At 38.2% G+C, this 24,951-nt stretch overlaps 2 protein-coding genes across 4 annotated transcripts in view; both read left to right on the forward strand.

Annotated features, from left to right (window-relative positions):
* Positions 1-200: 200 nt before the first annotated feature.
* Positions 201-5,130, forward strand: bag1 (BCL2 associated athanogene 1). The gene is made up of 7 exons (XM_007260169.4): positions 201-302; positions 613-738; positions 872-954; positions 1,117-1,230; positions 1,315-1,422; positions 2,751-2,813; positions 3,104-5,130. The coding sequence occupies exons 1-7, from the start codon at positions 266-268 to the stop codon at positions 3,191-3,193; spliced, it is 621 nt and encodes a 206-aa protein (XP_007260231.1). The 5' UTR covers positions 201-265; the 3' UTR covers positions 3,194-5,130.
* Positions 5,131-7,136: 2,006 nt separating this feature from the next.
* Positions 7,137-24,951, forward strand: part of myom1a (myomesin 1a (skelemin)) — a 78,695-nt gene continuing 60,880 nt past the window's right edge. Inside the window, exons 1-2 of one of the 3 annotated variants that reach the window (XM_049482462.1) lie at positions 7,137-7,276; positions 12,664-12,864. In XM_049482462.1, the coding sequence (XP_049338419.1) occupies positions 12,737-12,864 (128 nt within the window). In that variant the 5' untranslated portion in view covers positions 7,137-7,276; positions 12,664-12,736. The remainder of the gene's footprint in view (positions 7,277-12,663; positions 12,865-24,951) is intronic. The other 2 variants (XM_049482463.1, XM_049482464.1) reach the window with 2 other exon arrangements.

Raw genomic sequence — 24,951 nt, forward strand, 5'->3', positions numbered from 1 at the left:
ATTGTCTCTCAAATAAATAATACACAGTCATAAAAAGTGCTATATCATTTTTGTGTTTCCGGAAAAGTTAGAAAAAATAAAATAGTTTATATAAGCAATTACTTTAGAAAGGTGTCGATATTTGAAAAAGGACCACTTTTAATTGTGTTTACATTTTTGTTGCGTTTCTACACTGAGCGGCGCTGTGTTTTTAAAAGTTGACAGGGGACTTTTATTCTATATCCGGTTTGACTGCGGCTCTGTTAGCGGCTGCTAATGTGAAGCGATGGCGGAGAACACCGTTACAGTGACGGTTGCCTACGGTAATCATGTTTACTCAGGGGGTTATGGTCTCCAGCAGCTTCCTTAGTCTCTTATGTCCTCCAGGACTTAAATACCAATTTAACTAAAGACTTACAGAGCTGAAGTTTAAGTGTAGAGAGAGCGAAGCTAGTGTTAGCCTGTTAGCTGAGCGGGTCTCTGTTTACTGTGCTGTAGAGACAGACTGTGGGTTCAGACTCAGGGGCTCCAGGTTAACTGAATTAACAGCTGGTTGAGTTAATAAACAGGTAGTTAGTGCTCTGTGTAACTTAGCTAATTCTGATAAAGTGTTTTATTCTGCTTTGATTTCAGGCGCTTCAAAGCACAGTCTGACACTGACAGGTCAGGATGGAGCAGAGCCCTGTCTCAAGGACCTGTCTGAAGCTTTGACTGAGGCAACAGGTGTACCTTCAGCTTCACAGAAAATCATTTTTAAAGGTAGGAAGCATTCCACGTTTCATCTTTTACCACATTGTTCCCTCAAATGTTAGTATTTAGCATTGCATACCTGTTTTCTCTTTTCTTAACACCCTAAACACTAAATAAAGACTTTTGTTTTGTGTTGCTGTAGGAAAGTCCTTGAAGGAGATGGAGGAAAGTCTCTCCAGCTTTGGGATAAAACAAGGAAGTAAACTTATGATGATTGGGAAAAGGGTAAGGCAGATATACAGTACCAGTCAAACATTTGGACACATGTCTTCTTATTCAATGCATTTTTTTGCTTTTTATGATTTTTAACTCCGTACAATTTTTTTGTTTTATTGTTCTGGAGGTCTGGACAATTGTGTGAATAATACATGAATTTGTGCCCGGTAGAATAGTCCAGAAGAGGAGGCAGAGCTGAAGAAGCTCAAAGACATCGAGAAGTCTGTGGAGCAGACAGCCAAGAAGCTGGAAAAAGTGGATGGAGAACTGACAGGACTGAAGAATGTATGTATGCTCAGCTCAGCGATGTTTACTGTAATGTAAGTGCATGTTGATTGCTCATTTTGAAGTGATGCTGATTATTTCCAGGGTTTCTTAGCGAAGGATTTGCAGGCTGAAGCTCTTAACAAACTGGATCACAAAGTGAAGGTTGCTGCTGAGCAGTTCATGAAGATTCTGGAACAGATTGATGCCTTGGTAAAGCTTTTTTTATTTCAGAGGTTCAGTCACTTTTTATTTTGGTCCATTCAGATTATGTACAGAAAACTGTTAAATAAAATAAACTCAGAGTGGTTGCAGTTGAGATTAGGGTTAAATCATGAAATGAATTGAAATCAAACAAAAATTGTTTACCTTATTTTTCGTACTAAGGCACACAGACTGTCTGTTTTCTGGTTTATTTTCTTACATAAGGTGCACTGGATAATAAGGCGCATTATGCAACACTAGTAAGGAACAGGTGTGTCTCCATGTTTTCCCTCTAATTCTGCAGGTCTTGGCTAATGCTGCTCCAGCAGTGCTAGATGGGGTTAGCAGCAGGCTACAGTCCAATAATACTCACCTCTGAATGGTGAAAGATCTAGCGGTTAGTGGCTAATGCTAATACTTCTCCAGTCCCGGTGCTGGAGAACTAAACTGAAACTCCTGTATCACTCTGCACTTCAGCGGAGTGGCTTTACTGCTCTATACAACCTGACTATTAAAATTCATACATAAGGTTCACTGGATTATAAGGCACACTGACAATTTTTGGCCAAATGAAAGGATTTTAAGTGCACCTTATAGTGCGAAAAATATGTAAAATTCTGGAGATAAAACATTGGGGTTGTAATCATGTATATTTACACGTATAGTAGTATAGTATAGTAGTGGCATTTAATAATTATATTTAAATGTAAATAAAATAATGCATGCATTATTGCCAAAATGGCATCAATTGCTTTAAAAATAATAACCGCTGTGTAGTGTACACTAGTGTAGACCATCCTGTGGGTGAGTGAGTGAGTGAGCAATGTATGCATGTGGAGAGGGTAGTCATAATTAGTTAGGATTTGTATACATATTTCAGCAAAAATAAATAAAGGTATATATTTTAATGATATATCATAGAAACACTCAGCCATATATTAAGTACCATAGAAAATTAATGCTTGTCATTTTTGACCCATGTTGTGCAGAGTGGTAGTGATTTAAAATATATTTATTTGAAAAGTATGAAAAACATCTAAACTCGACAGAAAAAACACCTGTGTTTCCATCACTAAATAAAAACACTAATATGTCCCCAGGCATTTTAAAAATATTTACATGTTAACTATTCTAGTAATTATGTACATTTCTGTTAACATCACAAACTTAAACATATGGATAAAAGTATGGATATTCATTTGAAGAGCTGATCAGCAGCAGTATTAAATTTAAACAACTGAATTTTCATCACTACTGAATAATGTCAAACATGTTGTTGCTTGTTTTGCCAGCTGTTTTACCAATGAATTGTCATGCTATTCTGATTCTGTTTGCAGAACGTGCCAGAGAATTTCAGTGACTGTAGGATGAAGAAAAAGGGACTTGTAAAAACTGTTCAGGTGCAGTTATACTTATTTTTATTGTTACATGTTGTAGATTTAACGTTAAAACAGTGATTCTAGTTCATTTCAGGTCCTGGTGCCACCATCATCTGCACAGTTTAATGTTTTTACTGCACTGACACACTGTCAGCTTCCAAGTCTGGTTGTTTAACTGATAATCGTATTTTTTTTGTCCATGTGTGCACTGCTGTTTTAAAAATCATATGGTCATGAAAATTTCCCTTGAAGGCATGGAAAAGTCATTAAAAATATCATTTTTCTTATTTTGAATCATTTGTCTTTCACAGGGATTCCTAGCTCAGTGTGACAAGATCGAAGCTGGTATATCGGATCATCTGGCGAAGATTCAGACCAAAAACTTAGCCCTAGCAGAATAGCAAGGAGCTCACTCCTTACATCACCGGTTACTGTAAGAGTTGCTCTGTGAGCAGCCGAAGAACCATCACAGCAGGCTTCAGTACTGGAGCAAGTGTAGCAGCGTTTATATATGCCTCATGTCCGATCTTGGGCAGTCCAAAAACTTGCAGTGAGTTGAGGTTTGTAATGTCGGATGCATACAGCAGTCTCAGCTCTGGTTCGCTGCAGTGCTGTAGTTCAGTTCAGGCCTCATTTTACAGCCTATGGGCCAGTTTCCCACACTCAGATTAAGTCTAAATTCGTGCTGGCAGCTCTGCAGTTTAGTCCAAGACTAGGCTTAATCCATGTCCTGGAAACCAGCCCTAAGGACCAGAATTTAACAACCCAGAGTCTGGGGATTACAAATTTTACGGGTTTGGCGTCTGCCTAAGTGAGAACTGATGCCTAATTTTATTTGTTAGATATGACTGCTTACTAATTTGGCTCATCAGGAGTAAATACACAGTATGTGGTGCTTAAGTTGTCTCAGATCTCGCTGTATGGAATTGTCCAAACTCTTAAAGGAGAATTCTGGTGTGAAATGGACTTTGGGTTTAGTAAAACGTGATAAAAAGTACTTATTTTTGATGAATAGCCTACCTCCACTCTTCTGCTGCTTTCTAAGATCCAGTATTTTTTTTTTTTTGCACTTTGCCCAAACAGGCTTTAGAATGAGTGATATGGGGAATGCCTTGCGCCTGCAGATAAATTGCTTTTTTCTACCAATATCCAGGTTTAAAGTAGCTCCACACTTCATTGGTAGAATCCAGAGAGCCCTGATATTTAAAACGAGGCATTACGAACTTTAAACCTTTAAAGCCACTGTTTACATCCCATAGCATAGGTAAATCTCCAGGGGCCACCAACTTAAATTTAAGTCACAATAAATCAACCATCGTTCATGAATAGTAAAACCTTTTGAGCAGTGTTTGTCATTTTTTGTTGGTGCTTTGCATTCTAATATCGACAGTAACCAGATTTTTTTTTTAACAACAACTGGAATTCATGCATTTCTAAGGATCTGATTTTGCAATCTGCTCAACTACCCTACCTATTCGTTCGTGCTCTTCGCTCGTGACTTCTTGTGACTTAAATTTAAGATGGCAGCACCCAGAGATTTACCTTCACTTTGGGATGCAAACAGTGGCTTTTAATAAACTTCTTGTGCAGTTTTAAAGTCCTAAATGCCTAGTTTTAAATGTCAGGGCTCTCCAGATTCTGCCAGTGAAGTGTGGAGCTACTTTGAGCCTGGATAACGGTGGAAAAAGCGATTTATCTTCAGGGGCAAGACATGCACCGTATCATCCATTGTAAATGCCTGTTTGGGCAAAGTGCACAAAATACTAGATCTCAGAAAGCTGCAGGAGAGCAGGGGAGGTCTGTTCAACAAAGTTAAGTACTTTTTATCACTTTTTAATTCACCCAAAATCCGCTTTACACCGGAGTTCTCCTTTAAGGACAGTTTCCCAGACAGGGATTAAGCCTAGTCTTGGGGGAAAAAAAGCATTTTGATGACTAGGCTTAATCCCAGTCTGGGAAAACTGACCCATAATCCTACATTTTGCTGGTCCATTTAAAATCCCATTTACATGTACACTTTTGCACACATTCATCACACTCACAATCCAAAACCATACAACACAAAACAACACAGTTATTATTACCTCTGCTCTATTATATTTATGAGTACAGCTGGACAATACTGTCTGCTGTGGTTGTATAACAGGCTTAAATCTCAACATGTTTAATGTGTGTGTGTGTGGGTGGGAGTGTTCTTAGCTTGTAATGTGCTGACGAAGTCCTTAAAAACAGGGCTTGAATCTGAACTACGTAACATCAGATGTTATTCTCCCCTCATTATGGAATCAAGTGTTTATGTGCAGTATTTTGCTGTGGAAATAAAATATCTGTGATTTTATGCAAATTACATTGGAATTTCATTGTTAAACATATGTCAAAGTTAAAGGTTTTATTAGGATTTAGTGAGTTATTTAGAGTCAGTGGAGGGCCAGGATTAGGAAAGGGGCCAGAGTCTGAAATGCAATAAATAAAGTTAGAAGTGTTTACTGTCTCTTGTAGCTCATCTCGCGAGGGGGGAGAAACAAATCAGAGCTACGTCTGACTGCCCATCACGCTGGTGAACATCCTGAGCTGTTGTCCTCAGTGACTTGAATCTGAGCAATGTCACTTATCTCACCAAGCATCTGTGCCGTCCCTAGGAGCATCTGTCCCAGAACGTTCTGCTCGTTGAGGGTGTTGCTGGCGACACATGGCAGATGTCGTGTACTGAGTAAACGTGTTGTTTTTCTTCCCCCTCAGTTCACTCCAAGTTAAGTTAAAGGGCCAACATCTCTAAAAGTTAAATTATCTTTGCCAAAATGTTGTCTACTTTCTTACAGCGTTGCTACAAGTTGCGTTGTTTTAAAAATTTCAATCTTGAGTTTATTTCAACTTATCCATGTTTGTTGGGTAGATCCTATAGTTCATAATGTTCACATATTTGCTTCACTTTGACATTGTTAAAATAGGATTTTGCAATATCATAAGATTTATTACGATCCAATGTGTGTGTGTGTGTATATATATATATATATATATATATATATATATATATATATATATATATATATATATATATATATATATATATATATATAATGTGTGTATGTTTATATACACTTCCTGGCTAAAAAAAAATAAATCGCCACCTGGATTTAAGTAAGTAAATGATGTGAGGTTGATGCTGCAGTTGGTCTGCAGGTCTAGGTTCAGCAACAGTATGTGCTGAAAGAATAAGGTCAGCTGATTACCTGAATAAACTGAATATAAACCAGGTTATTCCCTCAATGGATTTTTTCTTCCCAGATGGCCATATTCCAAGATGATAATGCCAGGATTCATGGTGCTGGAATTGTGAAAGAGTGGTTCAGGGAGCATGAGATCATCATTTTCACACATGGATTGAGAGTTCACCACAGAGTCCAGACCTTAACCTCATTGAGAATCTTTGGGATGTGCTGGATGGAGAAGACTTTGTGCAGTGGTCAGACTCTACCATCATCGATTCTGCAAGAACTTGGTGTAAAATTAATGCAACACTGGATTGAAAAAAAAAAATCTTGTGACATTGCAGAAGATTATTGAAACAATGCCACAGTGAATGTGTGCTGCAATCAAAGATAAAGTTGGTCCAACCATATTGGTTCCAGTATATAACATGAGGAACTGAGACAATGTTTTCTAAAATAAAACATTATTGTTAAATTCAGAGGAGAAGCATGTCTTGCCAATTGAAGTCTTTATTGGGTTAACTACAGGTGTAAAAGTAGGTGGTATCTTGATTTCACCTCAGACCATTATTAATACCCCAGAGGGGATTTCATCCATAGGAATAGAGAAGTTCTTGGGTGTCACTGATATTTCATAGGTTGCTAGGAATTCTGTATAGTTAATTAACAAACCGTTATCATTAAATAAAGGCACTTTCTTCTCAGTTAACTCTTTACCAGTTCCCACCCACTCGACTCCTCCCTCTGTAACTTACTGGGATTTCAGCACATTAATCTTTTCAAAGATTTCAATCTCTCTAGTGCAGCATTTAAAGAACACATTTTTTTTTCTCTTTAAAAAAAAGTTATAGTCAGGGCCCACTAAACCCTGGTTTGAATTTCCTTGTTGCAAGTTGTTCTTAAAATAAAAACAGAAACAGCTTTGAGAAACATTTTAACATATTAATTCCATATTAATAATCAGTCATTTGCAGTTACAGATGTTATTCAGAGTTGAAGTTGGTGCTTCCCACAGTTCTGTCCTCTTTTATAGGCTGCCTGCTGGCTAGGCCTCCACCCCCAACCCTAGGCTATATTTAACAGGCCTGCTGGCCATACAAGGTCGCGGCTGTACTCTGCATTCTGCCGAGTGGCAGCATTATTTTTGTTCTGGGTAGTCCCGTCCCCGTCCCCGTCCTGCTGTCGGCTGCCCCTTACGCCTTGCCTGGATTTTGCCTACTTTTGGAGTTGAGCTGCTTTTTTCTCTCCCTTTTTTCCTGCAAAATTTGGAGTTCGGTAAGGAATTGCATTTTCATTCTGCTGGGAAACTTGACTACCTGTATTTTGGACCAATGAAAATCTATGTTTTGGATGAGTATGCTTTTAAATGCCGTCCGCAGTACAGGTTTTGTACTAGCAATATTAGCAATGTCTGAAACTGAATGTCAGAAATGCTTCCTCTTTTCTCTGTGACCCAAATCTTTGGGTTGCATGAAATTGACTGTACTGTAATTAAGGCCTATGACATAATGCCATATTCAGTTAGTTAGCTAAAGCCCATATCAAGTGTTGAAGCCTAATGCAGAGCTTAGAGTGCTGTAATGCTTTTTAGCACCTGTGAACTAGTATTATGTGTAAATTGTGTTGTAGTAATATCTGTTTTTCTCAGCTTTCCCATGATTCCCAAGATGAAGTACAGCTCTGGAAAAGAATAAGAGACCACTTCAGTTTTTGAATCAGTTTCTCTGATTTTGCTATTTATAGGTATATGTTTGAGTAAAATGAACATTGTTATTTTATTCTATAAACTACAGACAACATTTCTCCCAAATGCCAAATAAAAATAGTCATTTAGAGCATTTATTTGTAGAAAATGAGAAATGGCTGAAATAACAAAAAAGATGCAGTGCTTTCAGACCTCAAATAATGCAAAGAAAATAAGTTCATATTCATAAAGGTTTAAAAAGAGTCCAAAAATCAATATTTGGTGGAATAACCCTGTTTTTTTTTATCACAGTTTTCATGCATCTTGGCATGTTCTCCTCCACCAGTCTTGCACGCTGCTTTTGGATAACTTTATGCCTTTACTCCTGGTGCAAAAATTCAAGCAGTTCAGCTTGGTTTGATGGCTTGTGATAATCTATCTTCTTCTTGATTATATTCCAGAGAACTTGGTAAAATCAAAGAAACAAAAGAAATTATTTTTAAGTGGTCTCTGTTTTTTTTCCAGAGCTGTATGAACAGAGCTGTATCTCAACTATCTACAGTTTATGCATGTCAGTTTAGTTATTTACTGTTAATATACATATTTCTAATGATGTTTGAAACATTGTGGATGTTTTTTTTCTTTCTAGAAATTACCAGAGTAGGTTAAAAGAAACTAGAAATAAGAACATATGTAGTAAAAGTAACAGGTATTGTTCAAAGAACAAGTATAAGGTCCAAAAAGCTGAATATTGTAAGTTGTAAGCTACTAGCTCAACAGTGTATTGGCCTAAAATGAATGCTAATGCATGATGAACCACAGTAAAGCAGTCCACATGATGAACCAATGTATAAACATGAACTGAATCCATAACAATACATTACTAGACGTAAATGAATTGTAAAAAGCAGTGTAATGGTGCTTTCCCAATGCATGGAACCAGCTTGCTTTTCTGTCACTTGGTACCTGGAATTGGATACTTTTTTAGTGCCTGCTTACTTGTGGTTCCAAGCGAGCCAAATTGGGATTAATGCTGCCTTCAAGTCCACCTTGCAATTTTAAACTTCAGACTTTGAAGCTTGTAGATACAAAGTAATCTTTAATCCATTAAAATGGTTTCAGGCCAAAAAAAAAAACAACCCCCTGAGAATTTCATAAATTATTATTTTTTTTAATTATTCTGTTTTATTTGAGTTGTTTTGCTGTTTTACTGCAAACAAACAAAAAGCAAATTATGATTATTAGTTGAGCAATATTTTTATTTGTTTCATATCTGGATGAGAGAAAACCAAATAGACTGCATTTATTAGCATTTTTATTGACATGCCCCCCTTTCATTGAAAAATCAAAAGTTTTCCACTCATAATAAGAATTTTTGTTGGGGGGCATTTAGGGTTGCAGCGGTAACCGGTTTCACGGTATACCGTGGTATTAAAATGCACGGTTATCATACCGTGTGTGTTTGCTTATTACCGGTAAAACGCAAGCCAGCGGAGAAAGTCACCCGCGCATGCGCAACTCTGCTCCGCTTCAGCTACTCAGCACACAGCGGTGAGAATGGCAGAAAGTGCATCAGACTAGAGCCTAGATTCTCTGCCCGAACCAGACCTGACCCGAGGACCGACCCGAAATCAGGTCCGTTCGGGCCGAGATTTCCCACCACATTCCTCGGGCCGGGTCGGGTTGGGCTCCAGAAAATAGTCTGAGATGTAGGCATCTGTTTTTTAATTATATATTTTATTTTTAAATAAAGCTCTGGTGTGATAATCACAATGTTAATGCTAAGTAACCAATTATTATTGTTAATGAAAACGAACCAAATAACGAAAACTGAAAGTGAAACTTAACTAACTTATTTATAAGCGCTGTTTTCACTCCTGCAGTTCTACAGCGGGAGGTGTTGTGCCGATTCTGTCCGCGAAGCGGGAGTCGGATTGAGCAGGGAGTCGGATTCGGCATAACAGCGGCAGCGCGGCTGCACCTCGCGGTCCGCGGTGTTAGTTGTAAGCGCTCGCGCTAGCCGCAAAATACGACAGAAAACACTGAGAAACTGCAGAATTATGAATTGGACTAAAATGAGCACGAGGAGATAAAAGAGAACCTTTACCTGTGAGTAGCTCACATCAGAACACGCAAATCTCTCTCTCTCTCTCTCTGTGTGTCTCTCTCTCGCACGTGAACTTCTCCGCACTGTGTTTAGCTGTTCTTAAAAATCATTTTTATTAAATAATAGTTCTATGCTTCTATGTTAGTGTTAATTAACATAATTCTGATCATATTTCGCTCATTCAAACAGCCTGAAAACAGACTTGTAATCTTGTAATCAACAAGCTTGTAATCAATGTGGCCGTAAAGTCACAGCTAAAGGAGGAAATACATCAAACCTGTTCTCCCATCTTCGAAAACACCACCCCGCTGTGCAGCGCAAAGTATGTGTTCAGTTTATAATTTTACCTAAATAACCTAAATAAAACTTCTTTGTAGTCGTGCACAACCCATGCGGTAATTTATTTAGTTATCCGAAATTTGGGCACGCAGGTACAGGCGTGAAGTGCGTGCTACGATGGATTCACGTGTCCGTGTAAAGGTCCTAGCCGGACTGGATGTGAAAGACGCCATTCATTTACATGCGTTCATTTTCAAATTCTGACGTGCCTGTTTTTCATATGTTGAAGGTTTTAAGGTGTGAAAGCCTTAAAATAGAAATCTCTATTGTGAGGATCATGTCAGATATAAATCCCCTCTTTCTGCAGTATCTGGTTATATACCAACTTTTTTTTATATATATATACACTCTTAATGCCCTTAAGAGTAGTGGGAAAACATGGTTTCCTTCACCTGATGGTGTAGTTTCTACAATAAATAGTTAATTGAACAAAAAAACTTTGTTGTAATTTCTTTAAGGGTCAGTTTAATAATATATGTAACAAACTGTGATACCGTGATAACCGTGATACCGCGGTATTTTCCGAGACGGTTATCATACCGTGAAAATCTCATACCGTTGCAACCCTAGGGGCATTAAATAATTAAACATTCGACCGCTGTGTCAATAAATGCTGTTCCAAATTGAAGGTTCCTTCATATCCAGCAGCCAAAGTTTAAAACGGATGCAATTTGAAAGACACAACTGATGTATCCTTTGCTGCCTTCGGTTACCCACAATTCACTCCACACGCCAACGAGGCGAGGGGAAAAAAAATATACAATACCACGAAATTTGGGTGTAAATAACGGGAAACAAAAACGGGAAAGAGTTGTTTTTTTTATTGTGTTACAATTATTCATGAATTTAGTATGAGAAAAAAAGAGCCTGTAACACTTGTGTGTGATGTCACCACAAGGACAAGTTGTTAGCCTGTTTCTAATGTGTGGCCAACAGGCACAGTTCTGGAGAACCTCATTTGGAACTGTTTGCCATGTTTCCACCAACAAAAGTACTGTTTTTTCCGCACTATAATTATATAATATTATATAAGGCGCACTGGATTGTATGGAGCATTTTAGGAGACACTCAAAGGAACTTTTAATTCAGCAGGTGTCGCCGCTGGGTGGCTGTGGGGAGATAGCTTACTAAGTTAAGTAAAGCTAAGCTAAGTAAACAAACTTGAAATAAAAAAAACCTTTCTTTTAAAGTCAAAAGAGCGCTGAATAGTAATCTACACAGATTTCTCTCCTAAAAAAACTGTTTATATGGGTGAGTAAATCGCTTTTGTTTAATTACAGTAAGCTTAGATTAACAAATTTCTTTAGCACTAAGGCTGGAGCATTAGCAGTAGTGGCTGCTAGCGGGTAATGCTAGTGCTGCTCCAGCAGTGCTAGCTGGGGATAAGAGCAGGCTACAGGTTGATAATACTCTTTGATAGGGGAAATAGTGTCCGCTGCTGAGCATATGATGTGACATTTTGACAGTTCTACTAAAACTAGTGGAAATGAGGACTGGTTCGCTGAAAAGCACCACGGTTTTTAAAAGCCTGAACTGTTCTTATGGTGGAAAAAAAGCGCTATGAGACTCTTTATATGACTGCTACAGAGAACCTGTCCCAACTTGGCTCCATCCTAGGCTTTTGAACATAGCCAATGTTTCCAACACGAAGGCAGCATCATAAAATGTGGCGGTGTAAACTTTGCAGAGCACCTATTGGACAGTATAAAAACTGACCAACTGAGAATCTAGTCCACCATCCTTTCAGCACTGTCCATTTTTACTGTGTCATCATCTCATATGAAGATAATAGTGATAATGTTTAGCGACGTCACCAGCTATAGCTGTGGAAAAAAATGAGATCACTTAAAAATGATGAGTTTCTTTGATTTTACCAAATTGTAAACCTCTGGAATATAATCAAGAGGAAGATAAATGATCACAAGCCATCAAACCACCAAACTGAACTGCTTGAATTTTTTACCCCAGGAGTGAGTAGCATAAAGTTATCCAAAAGCAGTGTGTAAGACTGGTGGAGGAGAACATGCCAAGATGTATGAAAACTGTAATGAAAAAAAAAACACCAAATCTTGATTTCTGAACTTTTAAAACTTTATGAATATAAACGTTTCTTTGTATTATTTGAGATCTAAAAGCCATTTCTCATTTCCTGCAAATAAATGCTCTAATTGACTATTTTTTATTAGGAATTTGGGTGAAATGTTGTCCATAGTTTATAGAATAAAACATCCATGTTCATTTTACTCAAACAAATACCTATAAATAGCAAAATCAGATAAACTGATTCAGAAACTGAAGTCGTCAAGGTGGATAAAACAAATCAGGTACCAGGTACAAGAAAGCAATTGTGGTTCCATGCATTGAAAAAGTCCTATCATTAAACATACTCAGAAAAGCCCAAATTCTTACATAGATCATGTACATCAGTGACTGTATCTGCTTATATTCAACCTCTGGTAAGTACATAAACTTTTGAATGCAATTCTTCTTTCTGCCTTGATCTAAATCCCACTGCATTGATCCTCACTTAAGCTACAAAAGTGAGAGGGAAAGGGGTCCACAGGAAAGTCCTGAACTGAAAGCGCTCGGCCACGATCCACTCAGGATGTCGGCATCCTCGCAAGTGCAGAAGGAGGAGCGGAACCTGGAGACGCGCTATGAAAGCAGCTACCACCAAAGCTCGCTGTCCTCCGTCAGCCACCAGTCCTATGCAGCTCATACGAGCTTTGAGGGGTAAGAGGAGTCATGGAGGAGGAAGCCATGCGGAACTGGGCTTCCATGCTGCTGGAGCTTTAAAATAATAACGTGTGCTGTGTGAAGACTAAGCTCCTGGATCAACACCTCACTCTGCTACTGCTTTTTAATCACAGCTTTTTAAGCCTTTACCCAGCTTTAGCAGTTTACTCAAGAGGCTAAGCTAACTTTGCTAATAACCAACCATCTTCTAGTTTAGAGGTGTCCAGCTGTGGGCCTGGAGGGTCTTAGCCCAGATTGCACATTTGGCAGCTCTTCAGATTGTGGTGCTACAGATGGTTCTTTGTTTGATGGCGTAGAAGAACCACTTTTGTTTCCATGGATAACCTTTTTTTTTAATGGATAGAAATGTGTGCATATGAAGAACCTTTACACGAACCGATGTTTTTTTAGAACCAGTTTTAGCCTTCTATATCAGGGTGGACTGGTAGAAATATGAGTTGAGCAATTGTGTCTTTTTAAACATGCAATATGAAAAGTTTTAGAAAATCTGATTTTTTGAAATCTGATTTTTTTTTGTTTAAAACAGCTTGCTGTCCAATGACTGTTAAGCTGTCAGGTGTGCAGTAAGCAACTGTGTAGGCGGGCTGTAAGACTGCCCACCCAATCAAAAGCTAGACTCGCTAATGGTATTTGCTGTGAATGGAAAACTAATTCTTAACTTTTGACTTAATTTTGACACCACTGCACATAGCTTCTGTCAGCCGTGCTAAGAAGTCCAATGCCCTGCACTTTATTAGTGTTTTTATCTGCTTCAAACACACCTGATCCATCTAAACAGCTCATTAACAAACCAATATTTACTGTATTTTTTGCACTAGAAGGTGCACTGGATTATAAGACGCATTTTAAGAAACACTATAAGGAACTTCCAATTCAACAGGTCTAGCTGCTGGGTGGTGGTGGTGGGGGGAAGCTATCTAAGTTAAGTAAAGCTAAGCTAAGTAAACAAAAAAATGACTTTCTTTTAAAGTCAAACAAGCACTGGATGTAAATCTACACAGATTTCTCTCCTGAAAACTGTTTATTTGGGTGAGTAAAGTGTTTCCAATTATTTACAGTAATCTTAGATTCCTGAATTTCTCAAGCACTAAGGCTGGAGAATTAGCATTAGTAGCTAACTGTCAGCGGGTAATGCTAATACTGCTCCAGCAGTGCTAGCCGGGGTTAGGAGCAGGCTACAGGCCAAAAAGTCTCACCTCTAAACTGGGTAAGAGCTAGCGAGGTTAGCGGGTAATGCTAATGCTGCTTCAGCAGTGCTAGCTGGGGTTAGGAGCAGGCTACAGGCTGATAATACTCCCCTTTGGGAGTATAGGGAAATAGCGGTAAGCGGCTAATGCTACTCTAGCCCTCGTGCTGGAGAGCTGAACTGAAACTCCTGTATCACATTGTGCTTCAGCAGAGTGGCTTTACTGCTCCTTATAACCTGACTGATATAATTTATACATAAGCTGCACTGGATTATAAGGGGCAGTGATATTTTTTGGAAAAATGTAAGGGTTTTGAGTGTGCCTTATAGTGCTAAAAATTGTGGTAGTTAAAGTAGGCGTGTTAAAGAAGGATTAGCTCTAAAATGCTCATGGCACAGGGTTGAGAAATCACTTTAAAGCTATAAAAGGTTCTTCACACTCACTCATGTCTACTGCAAGCATTGTTCTTTATGGAACCAAAAGTGGTTCTTATCTGGCATCGCTCAAACAACCTTTTTGTAGCACCTTTATTTTTAAGCCTGTATATTGGAGAAGGAAGTCACCAACCCATTCTGGACTCCAGCCCTCTAGGCCTGGAATTGGACACCGCTGTCCTAGATGCCCCATACGGATACTCTTAACTTAGACTAATGGTGTTTTGCAGAGTGCAGTAAGTCATGCATTGTTTCCCAATCTTGTCTTTAAAGAAGAAATCCTCAAAGCTTTTCCCTCTAAACACACACAGAATCAAGCTAAAATTACTAAACACCTGGTATAGCTTTAATGGGGACTGAAACAGAGAAGAATTTGGACTGTATGATGGTCACTGGTGATGAAACTGGCTGAAAAACACTGTCCTACAGGCTTATCTGGTGTAATGTACTACTTTGTCTAGCATTATGAGCCAAGGGGGAGATTGATTGATTGATTAATTGACTGATTAATTAATTAATTGATTGATTGATTGATGATTGATTGAGTACTAGTTGTACTTTTCCACAAATAGTCTGTCTGTTTGGCTATGGAAGAGTTTTGGTGGTGGAAACCATTTAAATCGTTGGATTATGGTTAGACGTACAACTTCTGCAAACTTAAGTAGATTTAACTATGTGTTTTAAAACACATTTTTAATACACTTGAAGTATATTGTAAATGTACTACTTTGCATATTGATGCACATAGTGTTTATGCCTTAATGATACTGAAAAAAACAAACACAAAATTGCACTTTAAGCAGTATTTAATGCCACTACATATATTTTCTATCAACACAATGTGTAATTTAAAGCATTGCTTAAAATACATTTTATGGAAATGCAGAGAAAGTATATTTAATGTGTATTTTCATAAAGTATATTAAATTGAAAATGCTCTTTTAGTATTTTTTATCTAATTTCAACACACTTTTAATGCTCATACGTGTGTTTGTGTCTGTATTTGTTGGTTTATGTGCTTTTTATAGACAACTTTAGGCTACACAATACCAAAAAGTGTTGCACTGTTGATACAAGGCAAAGAAGCATAGGAAAAAAACAGTTTGTGCCAACAGTTAAATAGCTATCACAGTAACTACAGTGAAGTAGCGGCCGCTAGCTGAATGCTGCTAACGTTAATTGTGTTGTTAGCGCAACGCTGAGAGCAGTGCAGTGAAATGAGGTCAGATTGCTTTTGTTCCAGTGGCAACACCTTGTCTCAATGCTGAGAACTGTTCTCTGTGACCCTTTGGGAGGAAGAATTTGAGCCTCTCAGTCGCCGCGAGCCAAGTTTATTAATGGGAGCTAAGCCCTATTTGTAGCTCCCAGGATACAGGATCACACAGACTGGAGGACTGGAGTTACTGTACTGGAAAACTGTACTGACACTCTCCAGGTTAGACTATTGATATTGCTTTACTTTATTAAATTATATTCAACATAAAGACGGGCAATGCAATATGCTATTATTTCTATTTTTGATGTTCATCCCCTTCAGTCCTAATTTGATTTTTTTTTTACTAAAAAAGAGGACAATTACAGTCCTAAAAAGGACTTAAAGGTTTAACATTAATTGAAAGTTAAAAAGACCTACAAGTTTTTTTTTTTTTTTTTTTTTTTTTTGATGTTGATGATACATCATTCGGCCATAATGTTGTTTGTATCTGAAATGCAAAAAATGCTATCTTACTTAAAAGGCAGTGTAGACATAAAATTTCTCTGTATCCAAATTAAAAACTAACCATATGTCTCTAGTTCACTACTAGTAATGAGCATTTAGCTGTGTTTTTTATGTGTCCGTCAGGGCCGGCAATAGCCATTTGGGTGCCCTAAGCAAAAATGACCTCTAATTACTTCAAAATGCTAAAGTAATATTACTTGATACTTATACCCTTATTAGTATGGAAAGGCCTCTTTAAGGATTTAATGGTGTCTTTTAAAAACTGTTTGATTTGCTGGTACATTTCTCCAAAATGCTAAAGTTATATCACTTAATGCTCATACGATTATTTGTATGGCAAGGCTACTTCAAAGTTTTAATGGTGTCATTTGATAACTGCTTAATTTGCGGGTTTTATTGAACTCCAAAATCTGGTTTATGTGCAACCAAATAGACAATTTTCCTAGGTTTGACCTCCCATTACTCCAAAATGCTAAAAGTAATATTACTTGATACTTATATCATTATTAGTATGGAAAGGCATCTTTAAGGAGTTAATGCTGTCTTTCGATAACAGTTTGATTTGCTGGTTTTATTGGACTCCAAAATATGGTTTATGCACAACCAAATAGACATATTTTGAATACCTTGATTACGTGAGAAAGAGATCTTTATGAATTTAATAGGTCTACATTTGGTCTATATACAACCAATATAGTTTTTTTTTCGTCCAATTTGCCATTCTATTAATTTAAATTCTTTTTTTTTTGGATTCAATGTTTTTATTTAGAAGCATTTTGTTTTCACGAAAAATTACATTGCTTACAATTAAATTGCTTTGAATGATACAAATGCAATGAAGTGTGATATAAAGCATTAATCATAATCCAACTCAACTGAAACACATAAAAAGCAAAAACATCCCCAACCCACAACCCTCCCATGAATGCTGCATAAAAAAGATGGATGTACAAAATAGATCTTGGTTAACTTTAGTCTCCTTTGAGGTATAATATTAAAGGGGTCCAAATCTTGTCAAATAATTTAAGTTTATCCCTCAGCATGAACCTAATTTTCTCCAACTGTAGCGTATTTGTCATTTCTGCAATCCACTGCTTAACCGATGGTACTCCTGTGTGTTTCCAGAAGTTAAGAACAAGTTTTTTAGCAGTAATTAAACTATAGGAAATCAACTGCTGCTGAGCTGAGGAGAGCTCTAGTAATACTTCAGATATACCAAATATGACGAGAACTGGGTCTGGCTCCAAGTGTACCGACAACATATCAGATAAGGCTGCAAATATGTTGGCCCAAAAGTTATAAATCTTAGGACATAATACATAGCTATGAGAGAGGGTGGCCTCCGCTACCTTACATTTATCACACAAAGGTGATATATCTGGAAACAGTTTGTGCAGCCTAACCTTTGAGTAATGTAGCCTATGCAGTATTTTAAACTGAATTAGACAGTGCCTAGCGTTAACAGAGCAAGAATGAATGTGTTCAAGACTAGCTTCCCAAACATCCTCAGAAATGTTTATACCTAATTCTTCTTCCCATGCACTTTTGATTGATTCCATGCCAGGAGACTTAAAACTCTGAAACATGCTATACAGATAAGAAATCACCCTATTCATTCCTATTCCATGTTTCACACATTGATCAAGACTATCCAATTTTGCTGTAGCATAATCGGGCAAATACGATTTGATATAATCTCTAATCTGAAGATATTTAAAAAAATGGTTTCCAGGTACATTATACTTCTCTCGCAACTGCTGAAATGAGGCAAAAGTCCCAGATACATATAAGTCTCCAATCATGCGTAATCCCTGTTTTTCCCAAGTACGAAATGAACCATCCAAGGTAGACGGAATGAAGGAAGGGTTTGACGCAATCGGAAGCAAGAAAGACATTTTCCTAAAACCAAAGTGGTTCCTTAATTGATTCCAAATACGGGCTGTGTCATAAATAATAGGGTTTCTATTACATAAAGAATGATTATGAGTTGTAGGAGATAAAATGACAGCTTCTATAGCATAGGGCAAACAATCCTCTCTTTCCATTTTCAACCAGTTAGCGCCCACTGATAAATTCTCACAATGTTTAAGAATATTTCTCACATTGGCTGCCCAATAGTAATGTAGGAAATTTGGTAAGGCCAGTCCTCCTTCTGATTTGAATTTACAAAGATGATATTTACTGATTCTAGATGCTTTATAATCCCACACAAAAGGAATTACAATGGAATCCAATTTTTTAAAAAATGATTTTGTTAAGAACAGTGGGATATTCTGCAAAAGATACAATAATTGTGGAAGAAAAGTCATCTTGATAGCATTGGTCCTACCCAATAAAGAAATTGGCAAAGTTTTCCAGAATTTGATATTATTTTTTAACTTAATCAGCAAGGGGTTGAAGTTTGCTTCAAACAAAGAAGTGTGTGACCTTGTTACCTCAATACCTAAGTAAGTAAATTTATCAATAGAAGTTCTAAAGGCAAAGGAATGGGGCCAGGATGTATCCTTAACACAAATAGGCATTAATTCACATTTGCCCCAGTTTATCCTGTATCCAGAAAATGCCCCAAAATAATTGATCAGGTTTAAAATGTTTGGAATACTAACTTTAGGGTCTGAAATAAATAAAAGAATGTCATCAGCATACAGGGAAATTTTGTTTGACGTGCTACTAGTATCATAACCAAAAATACCCGGATGAGCCCGGATAGACTGAGCTAAAGGCTCTATTGCTAATGAAAACAATAAAGGGGATAAACAGCAGCCTTGCCTTGTACCCCTATGCAACTTGAACTGTGGGGAGAGTGTTTTATTAGTCAAAATCCTTGCACAAGGATTGACATATAACAGCTTAATCCAGGATATAAAAGAATCTCCAAGACCGAGCCTCTTTAAAACAGCAAAGAGATAAGACCACTCAATTTGGTCAAATGCCTTCTCTGCGTCAAGTGAGAGCACAGCAAAATCTGAAACCGCAACTCTGGGTGTGTATATAATATTAAAAAGGCGTCTAAGGTTATCTGAAGAATTACGGTGTGGTATAAAACCTGTCTGATCAGGGTGTACTAACTGGGACACTACCATACTCAATCTGTTTGCTAAAATTTTTGTAAATATTTTTTGATCCGAATTTAGTAATGCAATCGGACGGTAGGACCCAACATCCTCAGGATCTTTACCTTTTTTAGGAATCAGTGTAATAATTGCCTCATCCATTGTGGGGGGTAGACACCTGTTCTCGCAGGCGTGTTTAAAAACTCTCTGCAAGTAAGGAGAAAGCAATTTGTCAAATTTTTTGTACAGTTCATTGCAAATCCCATCAGGGCCAGAAGTTTTACCGCACCGTGAAGACATGATAGATTTAGAAATTTCCTCAATTGTAATTTCAGCACCAAGCTTATCTTGATCATCCTGATTTAATGTGGGTAGTGTACAATCCTGTAAAAAATCATCCACTGTCTTTTGATCAGCATTGGATTTAGAAGTATATAGATGCTCGTAAAATTGTTGAAACCTCTTATTTATGTCCACTGGTTTAGTAAGAGTGGCACCAGATTCTGATTTAACTGTATGAATTGTTCGGTCAGATTCAGCTTTGCGCAGTTGCCTAGCTAAAAGTTTCTGTGGCTTATCTCCGAATTCAAAATGTTTTTGTTTTAAATAAAGAAGGGGCTTACTAATTTTGATTGACAGAATTTGGTTAAGCTTAAATTTAAGTGCTGATATCTTTTTAATTTTTTCAATCGTAGGATTAGTTGCATTTTCCTTTTCCAGTTTATTTATTTGATTTTCAAGTTCTGCTTGTTCTGCTTTATCTCTTTTCCTCTGTGATGCCTGATAAGATATAATACTACCTCTTATATAAGCCTTAAATGTATCCCAAAGTATAGGTGCAGATATGTCAGGTCTATCATTAGTCTCAAAGAAAAATTTTATTTCAAACTCCAAATAAGAGCAGAAGGAAGCATCGGTCAGCAGCTGGGGATTAAGCCGCCAGATATTATGAGGTTTATCCACCTCTCCCAGTTTCAGGGCAAGAGTCACTGGACTATGATCGGATATAATAATGCTATGATACTTAGCACCACAAACAAATGGCATGAGTTTGGCATCTAACAGAAAATAGTCAATTCTTGTGTAAACATTGTGAACATGAGAATGAAATGAGTACTCTTTACCAGTTGGGTTAAGGATCCTCCAGATGTCATACATATTAGAATTTCTAATAAATGTCTTTAAGAAAGTGCTTGTATTGGAAGAGGGATTTTTTACAGTTGCCGATTTATCTAGGTACTGGTCCAAAACACAATTGAAGTCACCCCCAAATATCAAATTCGAATTAGAAATGTCAGGAATCTTGTCAATGACCTTCCTAAAAAAATCAGGAGAGTCATAATTTGGCCCATAAACATTCAGTAAAGTTACAGGTATAGATTGCAATTCTCCAGTGACAATAATATATCTACCCTCTTTATCCGCAATAGTAGAGTGATGTTTAAATAGAACTCCTTTGCGAATTAAAATTGCCACACCCCTGGCTTTGGCTGAAAAGGAGGAATGATATACTTGCCCAACCCAATTACATCGGAGCCTGATATGGGAGTCCCGTTTGAGATGGGTTTCTTGAAGAAATATTACATCCGAGGAGAAAGATTTCAAATGCGTCAAAACCTTCCTTCTCTTAACTGGTTCATTAACCCCACGAACATTCCAGCTAGTAAACGTTAGAGCCAGACCCTTCCTCCTAGAGCTCTCAGTATCATCCTGCATAGAGACCGTATAGGCAGATCATCATCCGTCAGTCGAAATTGGACATTTATAACAGTGTGCAGCACTCATATAATCCCACCCCCCACCCAAACAAACCCAACATAACAAAAACTGTCTGGCTGATACCACAAACGGTACAGCACGACCTACATGGACAGAGAGCAAACTCAGCAAAATGGATCTTAAAGAAAAAAGTAAAAACAAATATCCATCCACCATCAACTGGACTAACTCCTATCAACCAGTTAAAGTCCCGCTGTATACACACACACTGGGTTAACACGAAGCCAGATTCAGTGGCTCAGCTAAAACATACATAGTAATCAGACAGTTGCCCCATTATCAGATGGAAAATGAAGTATATAAAGTATAACATCAATCTCGAGCGTAACAAGCGTAGCAATGAGTGTAACATACACGTTCGAGCGCTGAAATTATAAGGCACAAACTGTAAACACCAAAGCGCTTAACATATATAAATATAAAGATTGCAAGAGGTGGTCGCAAATATTACCTGCGTCTTCCGTGACCGGCTACGAAAACAAAACAAGTAGCCTATAAGTTTCACGGTCCTTTTTCGGCCCCAAAATGTTCTTGTACAAACTTCAGTGCCTCAGTGGGATCCGTGAAAACTTTCTCATTGCCGTTATATGTAACTCGCAGCTTAGCTGGATAAAGCAAGCCGAACTTAACTCCCGGTTTGTCCCTCAGCATCTGTCTGACTTTAGTGAAGGCGGCTCGGCGTTTAACCACTGCCGGAGGAAAATCTCGAAAAATGTAGATGGGCTGATTGTTGAAGCGTAGACTCCTCTTAGCCGTGACCTTGCGCATAATCTTCTCCAGCACATGATCGTAGTGGACCCGGAGGATGAGATGGCGCGGGGGTCGTCCATCCTCGGGCTGAACTCGCAGGGCTCGGTGTGCTCGGTCGAGAAGTGGCGGCTCCTCCAGTTCGAGCACCTCTTTTAGCAACTCCGCTACAAAGTCCCTCACATTTCGGCCATGTTCCAGTCGTTCTTGTACTCCTACAATCCTCAGATTTTGCCTCTTGGAGCGACCCTCCAGATCGAGGCATTTCTCAGAAAGTTCTGCTACTTCGGCAGCCAGAGCTTTAACTTGAACCTGAAGGGTTGGGATGGAGTCGGAGTTAGCAGACGTAGCCCGCTCGACGTGCTCTAAGGTTGCATGGTGGCCATCCACCGTCGCCTTCAGCACGTCTATCCTCGCATTAACATGCGTTTCCAAATTCGCAATCTCTCCCCTTAAAGAGTCAGTAACCTCTCGAAGCTTGGTATCGATTGTGGAGCAGATGTCCGACTTCATAGTACTGAAGTCCGAACGCAGAAGCTCAATGGCTTGGAGGATTGGTTCATTAGCCTGTTGCTGCACATTTTCACCTGCGCCATGGCTTTCAAGCAAGCCCGAGGACTCCTGCAGGCCTTCCTCCTCAGAGCTCTCTTTCTTCCCAGCTCTTTTTGGTGGCATTTTCTGCAAGCCAACCGAAACAATTAAGCTCTCAAGTGATACAGAATCACTTAACAGCCAGTTTACTCTGATATTGCCTACTTAGCGCCGTGTTAAATGAAATTTTAAGCGAAATTAGCGGGAGCTCCCCAGAGTGCGTCCTACGCCGCCATTACCACCGGAAGTCCCCCTATTAATTTAAATTCTTACAGTATTATTACTTGGAACATACATATTAAATACGTTTACAATAATTTAACAGTGTTCTTCAAGACTCTCTGACCCACTGTTCTTGGTTTCCACAAGATATCTGAAGGTGTTTTGTGGTATCTGACATCAGATCATTTCAGATCAAACCCACAGCACCTGCCTGATGATTGGAGATGTTCTGACCCAGATATTTGTTGAGCCATCACAGTTTGGTTTGTGTTAGTGTGTGCAGTTCCTTACACTTCCTTCCTTACACATTTTTTCCTGCTTTTAACACGTCATCTTCAGGAGCCGACTGTTTACTTTCTGCCTTGTACAGTGGTATGAAAACATTTTGCCCCCTTTATGATTTCTTATTTGTTTGCATGTTTGTCACTCTTGAATGTTTCAGATCATCAAACAAGTTTAAATATTAATCAAAGACAACACAAGTAAACACAGCGATGACTCATCCACAAGGTCACAAAAGACCCCACAACAACATCCAAAGAACTGCAGGTCTCACTCGCCTCAGTTAAGGTTCACGACTGTACTTCAGAAAAAGAACATTATACCAACAGTAAAACATGGTGGTGGTAGTGTGGTGATCTGGGGCTGTTTTGCTGCGTCAGGGCCTGGAAGACTTGTGATAAATGGAACTATGAATTCCACTGTCTTCCTAAAAATACTGAAGGAGAATGTCTGATCATCTGTTCGTGACCTCAAGCTGAAACAAACTTGGGTTCTGCAGCAGGACAATGATCCAAAACACACCAGCAAGTCCACCTCTGAATGGCTGAAGAAAAACAAAATGAAGACTTTAGAGTGGCCTAGTCAAAGTCCTGACCTGAATCCTATTTAAATGTTGTTTCATGATCTTATAACTGTGGTTCATGCTGGAAAACCCTGCAATGTGGTGGAATTACAACCATTCTGTAAAGAAGAGTGAGCCGAAATACTCCTGCAGTATTGTGAAAGACTCATTAGATAGATAGATAGATAGATAGATCTATCTATCTATCTATCTATCTATCTATCTATCTATCTATCTATCTATCTATCTATCTATCTATCTATCTATCTATCTATCTATCTATCTATCTAATGAGTCTTTCACAATACTGCAGGAGTATTTCATTGCAAGTTACTGCAAACGTTTGATTGGTGGCCCAACCAGTTATTATTTTTTCTTACAAGGCCATGTAGATTTGGGTTTTTTTGTTCTCTCTTAAAAATATAAACTTTCGTTTAAAAACTGCATTTTGTGTTTACTTGTGTTATCCTTGAATAATATTTAAATTAGTTTAATGATCTGAAACGTTTAAGAGTGACAAACATGCAAAAAAATACTGTAAATAATGCAAACAACTGTATATCCAGTCCTTGTTTGATGCCTTTGTTAATGAAGATAGTCAATATTTTTCTTACTTTATCTGTTAGCAGTGCTATTGTTGTGGCTAATTAGGGCATAGAGTAGTAGTAAAGGAATATAATAAACCCATATAAAGTGAAAATGATTGGCCAAAGAAGACTCAGTTTTGGACACAAGCTGTCAGGAAACTCTGTTGAATACCACCATCTTGGATTCAACTTTAGTTTTTCCTAATTACCCTGCAAGTTAGGGTACCTTCATCACACAGATGTACCATTCAGCAGAGTGACCATTTTTGTTGTGTTGCACAGGTTTTACTAAACAAGTTCTTGTCTAAAACAGGAAAGGCTATTTATCTATCTGCTACCAACTCTTCTTTTATTTAAAGCTCTATTCAGACAGGATTCATTTCTCAGGGGGACATCTGTTAAAAATATTTCACACTTCTAGTTGATAAGACTCTTGCATCCGGACTGCAGTTGAAAAAACAGGAGGACCAGTGAGTTTTTTGCCTTTCTTAGTCACATGACATCGCGTTCAGTAGCTCCTCCATTTTCACTCGCTGTTGTGTTTACGTGGATCTCCGTGGAAACGCATGCTCAAAGTGTAATTACGGTGTGTGGCAGTGGAGAAAAGCTTATTAATTAAACGCGAGATTATGTGCATGTGCATCCAGACAGGACTAAAATAAAAAACAGTAGGTAATTCAGCCTGTAATTTTCTAAGAGGACATCTGATAAAAACACATACATGGTCGTTCTGGACAGGAATAAAATCACAGAGGACCACCCCCCCCCCCCCCCCCTCCATAAAAGAGAAATTGCCCCAGGACCCCTGAGAACCTAATCCATTCCAGTTAGAGCTTAAGACACCTAAAAGGACTGAAGCTAAACTAAACTGCTATAAAACCATTAGACAGTTGAATACA

This window comes from Astyanax mexicanus, chromosome 8, assembly GCF_023375975.1.
Source record: "Astyanax mexicanus isolate ESR-SI-001 chromosome 8, AstMex3_surface, whole genome shotgun sequence".
Taxonomy (NCBI): Eukaryota; Metazoa; Chordata; class Actinopteri; order Characiformes; family Acestrorhamphidae; genus Astyanax; species Astyanax mexicanus.

Excerpts from the sequence above, each read along its gene's own strand:
- bag1 (XM_007260169.4), top strand. The coding sequence starts at position 266 with ATGGCGGAGAACACCGTTACAGTGACGGTTGCCTACG. Across the intron at positions 955-1,116 it reads TTATGATGATTGGGAAAAGG|AATAGTCCAGAAGAGGAGGC; the intron begins GTAAGGCAGATA and ends TGTGCCCGGTAG. Across the intron at positions 2,814-3,103 it reads GACTTGTAAAAACTGTTCAG|GGATTCCTAGCTCAGTGTGA; the intron begins GTGCAGTTATAC and ends TGTCTTTCACAG.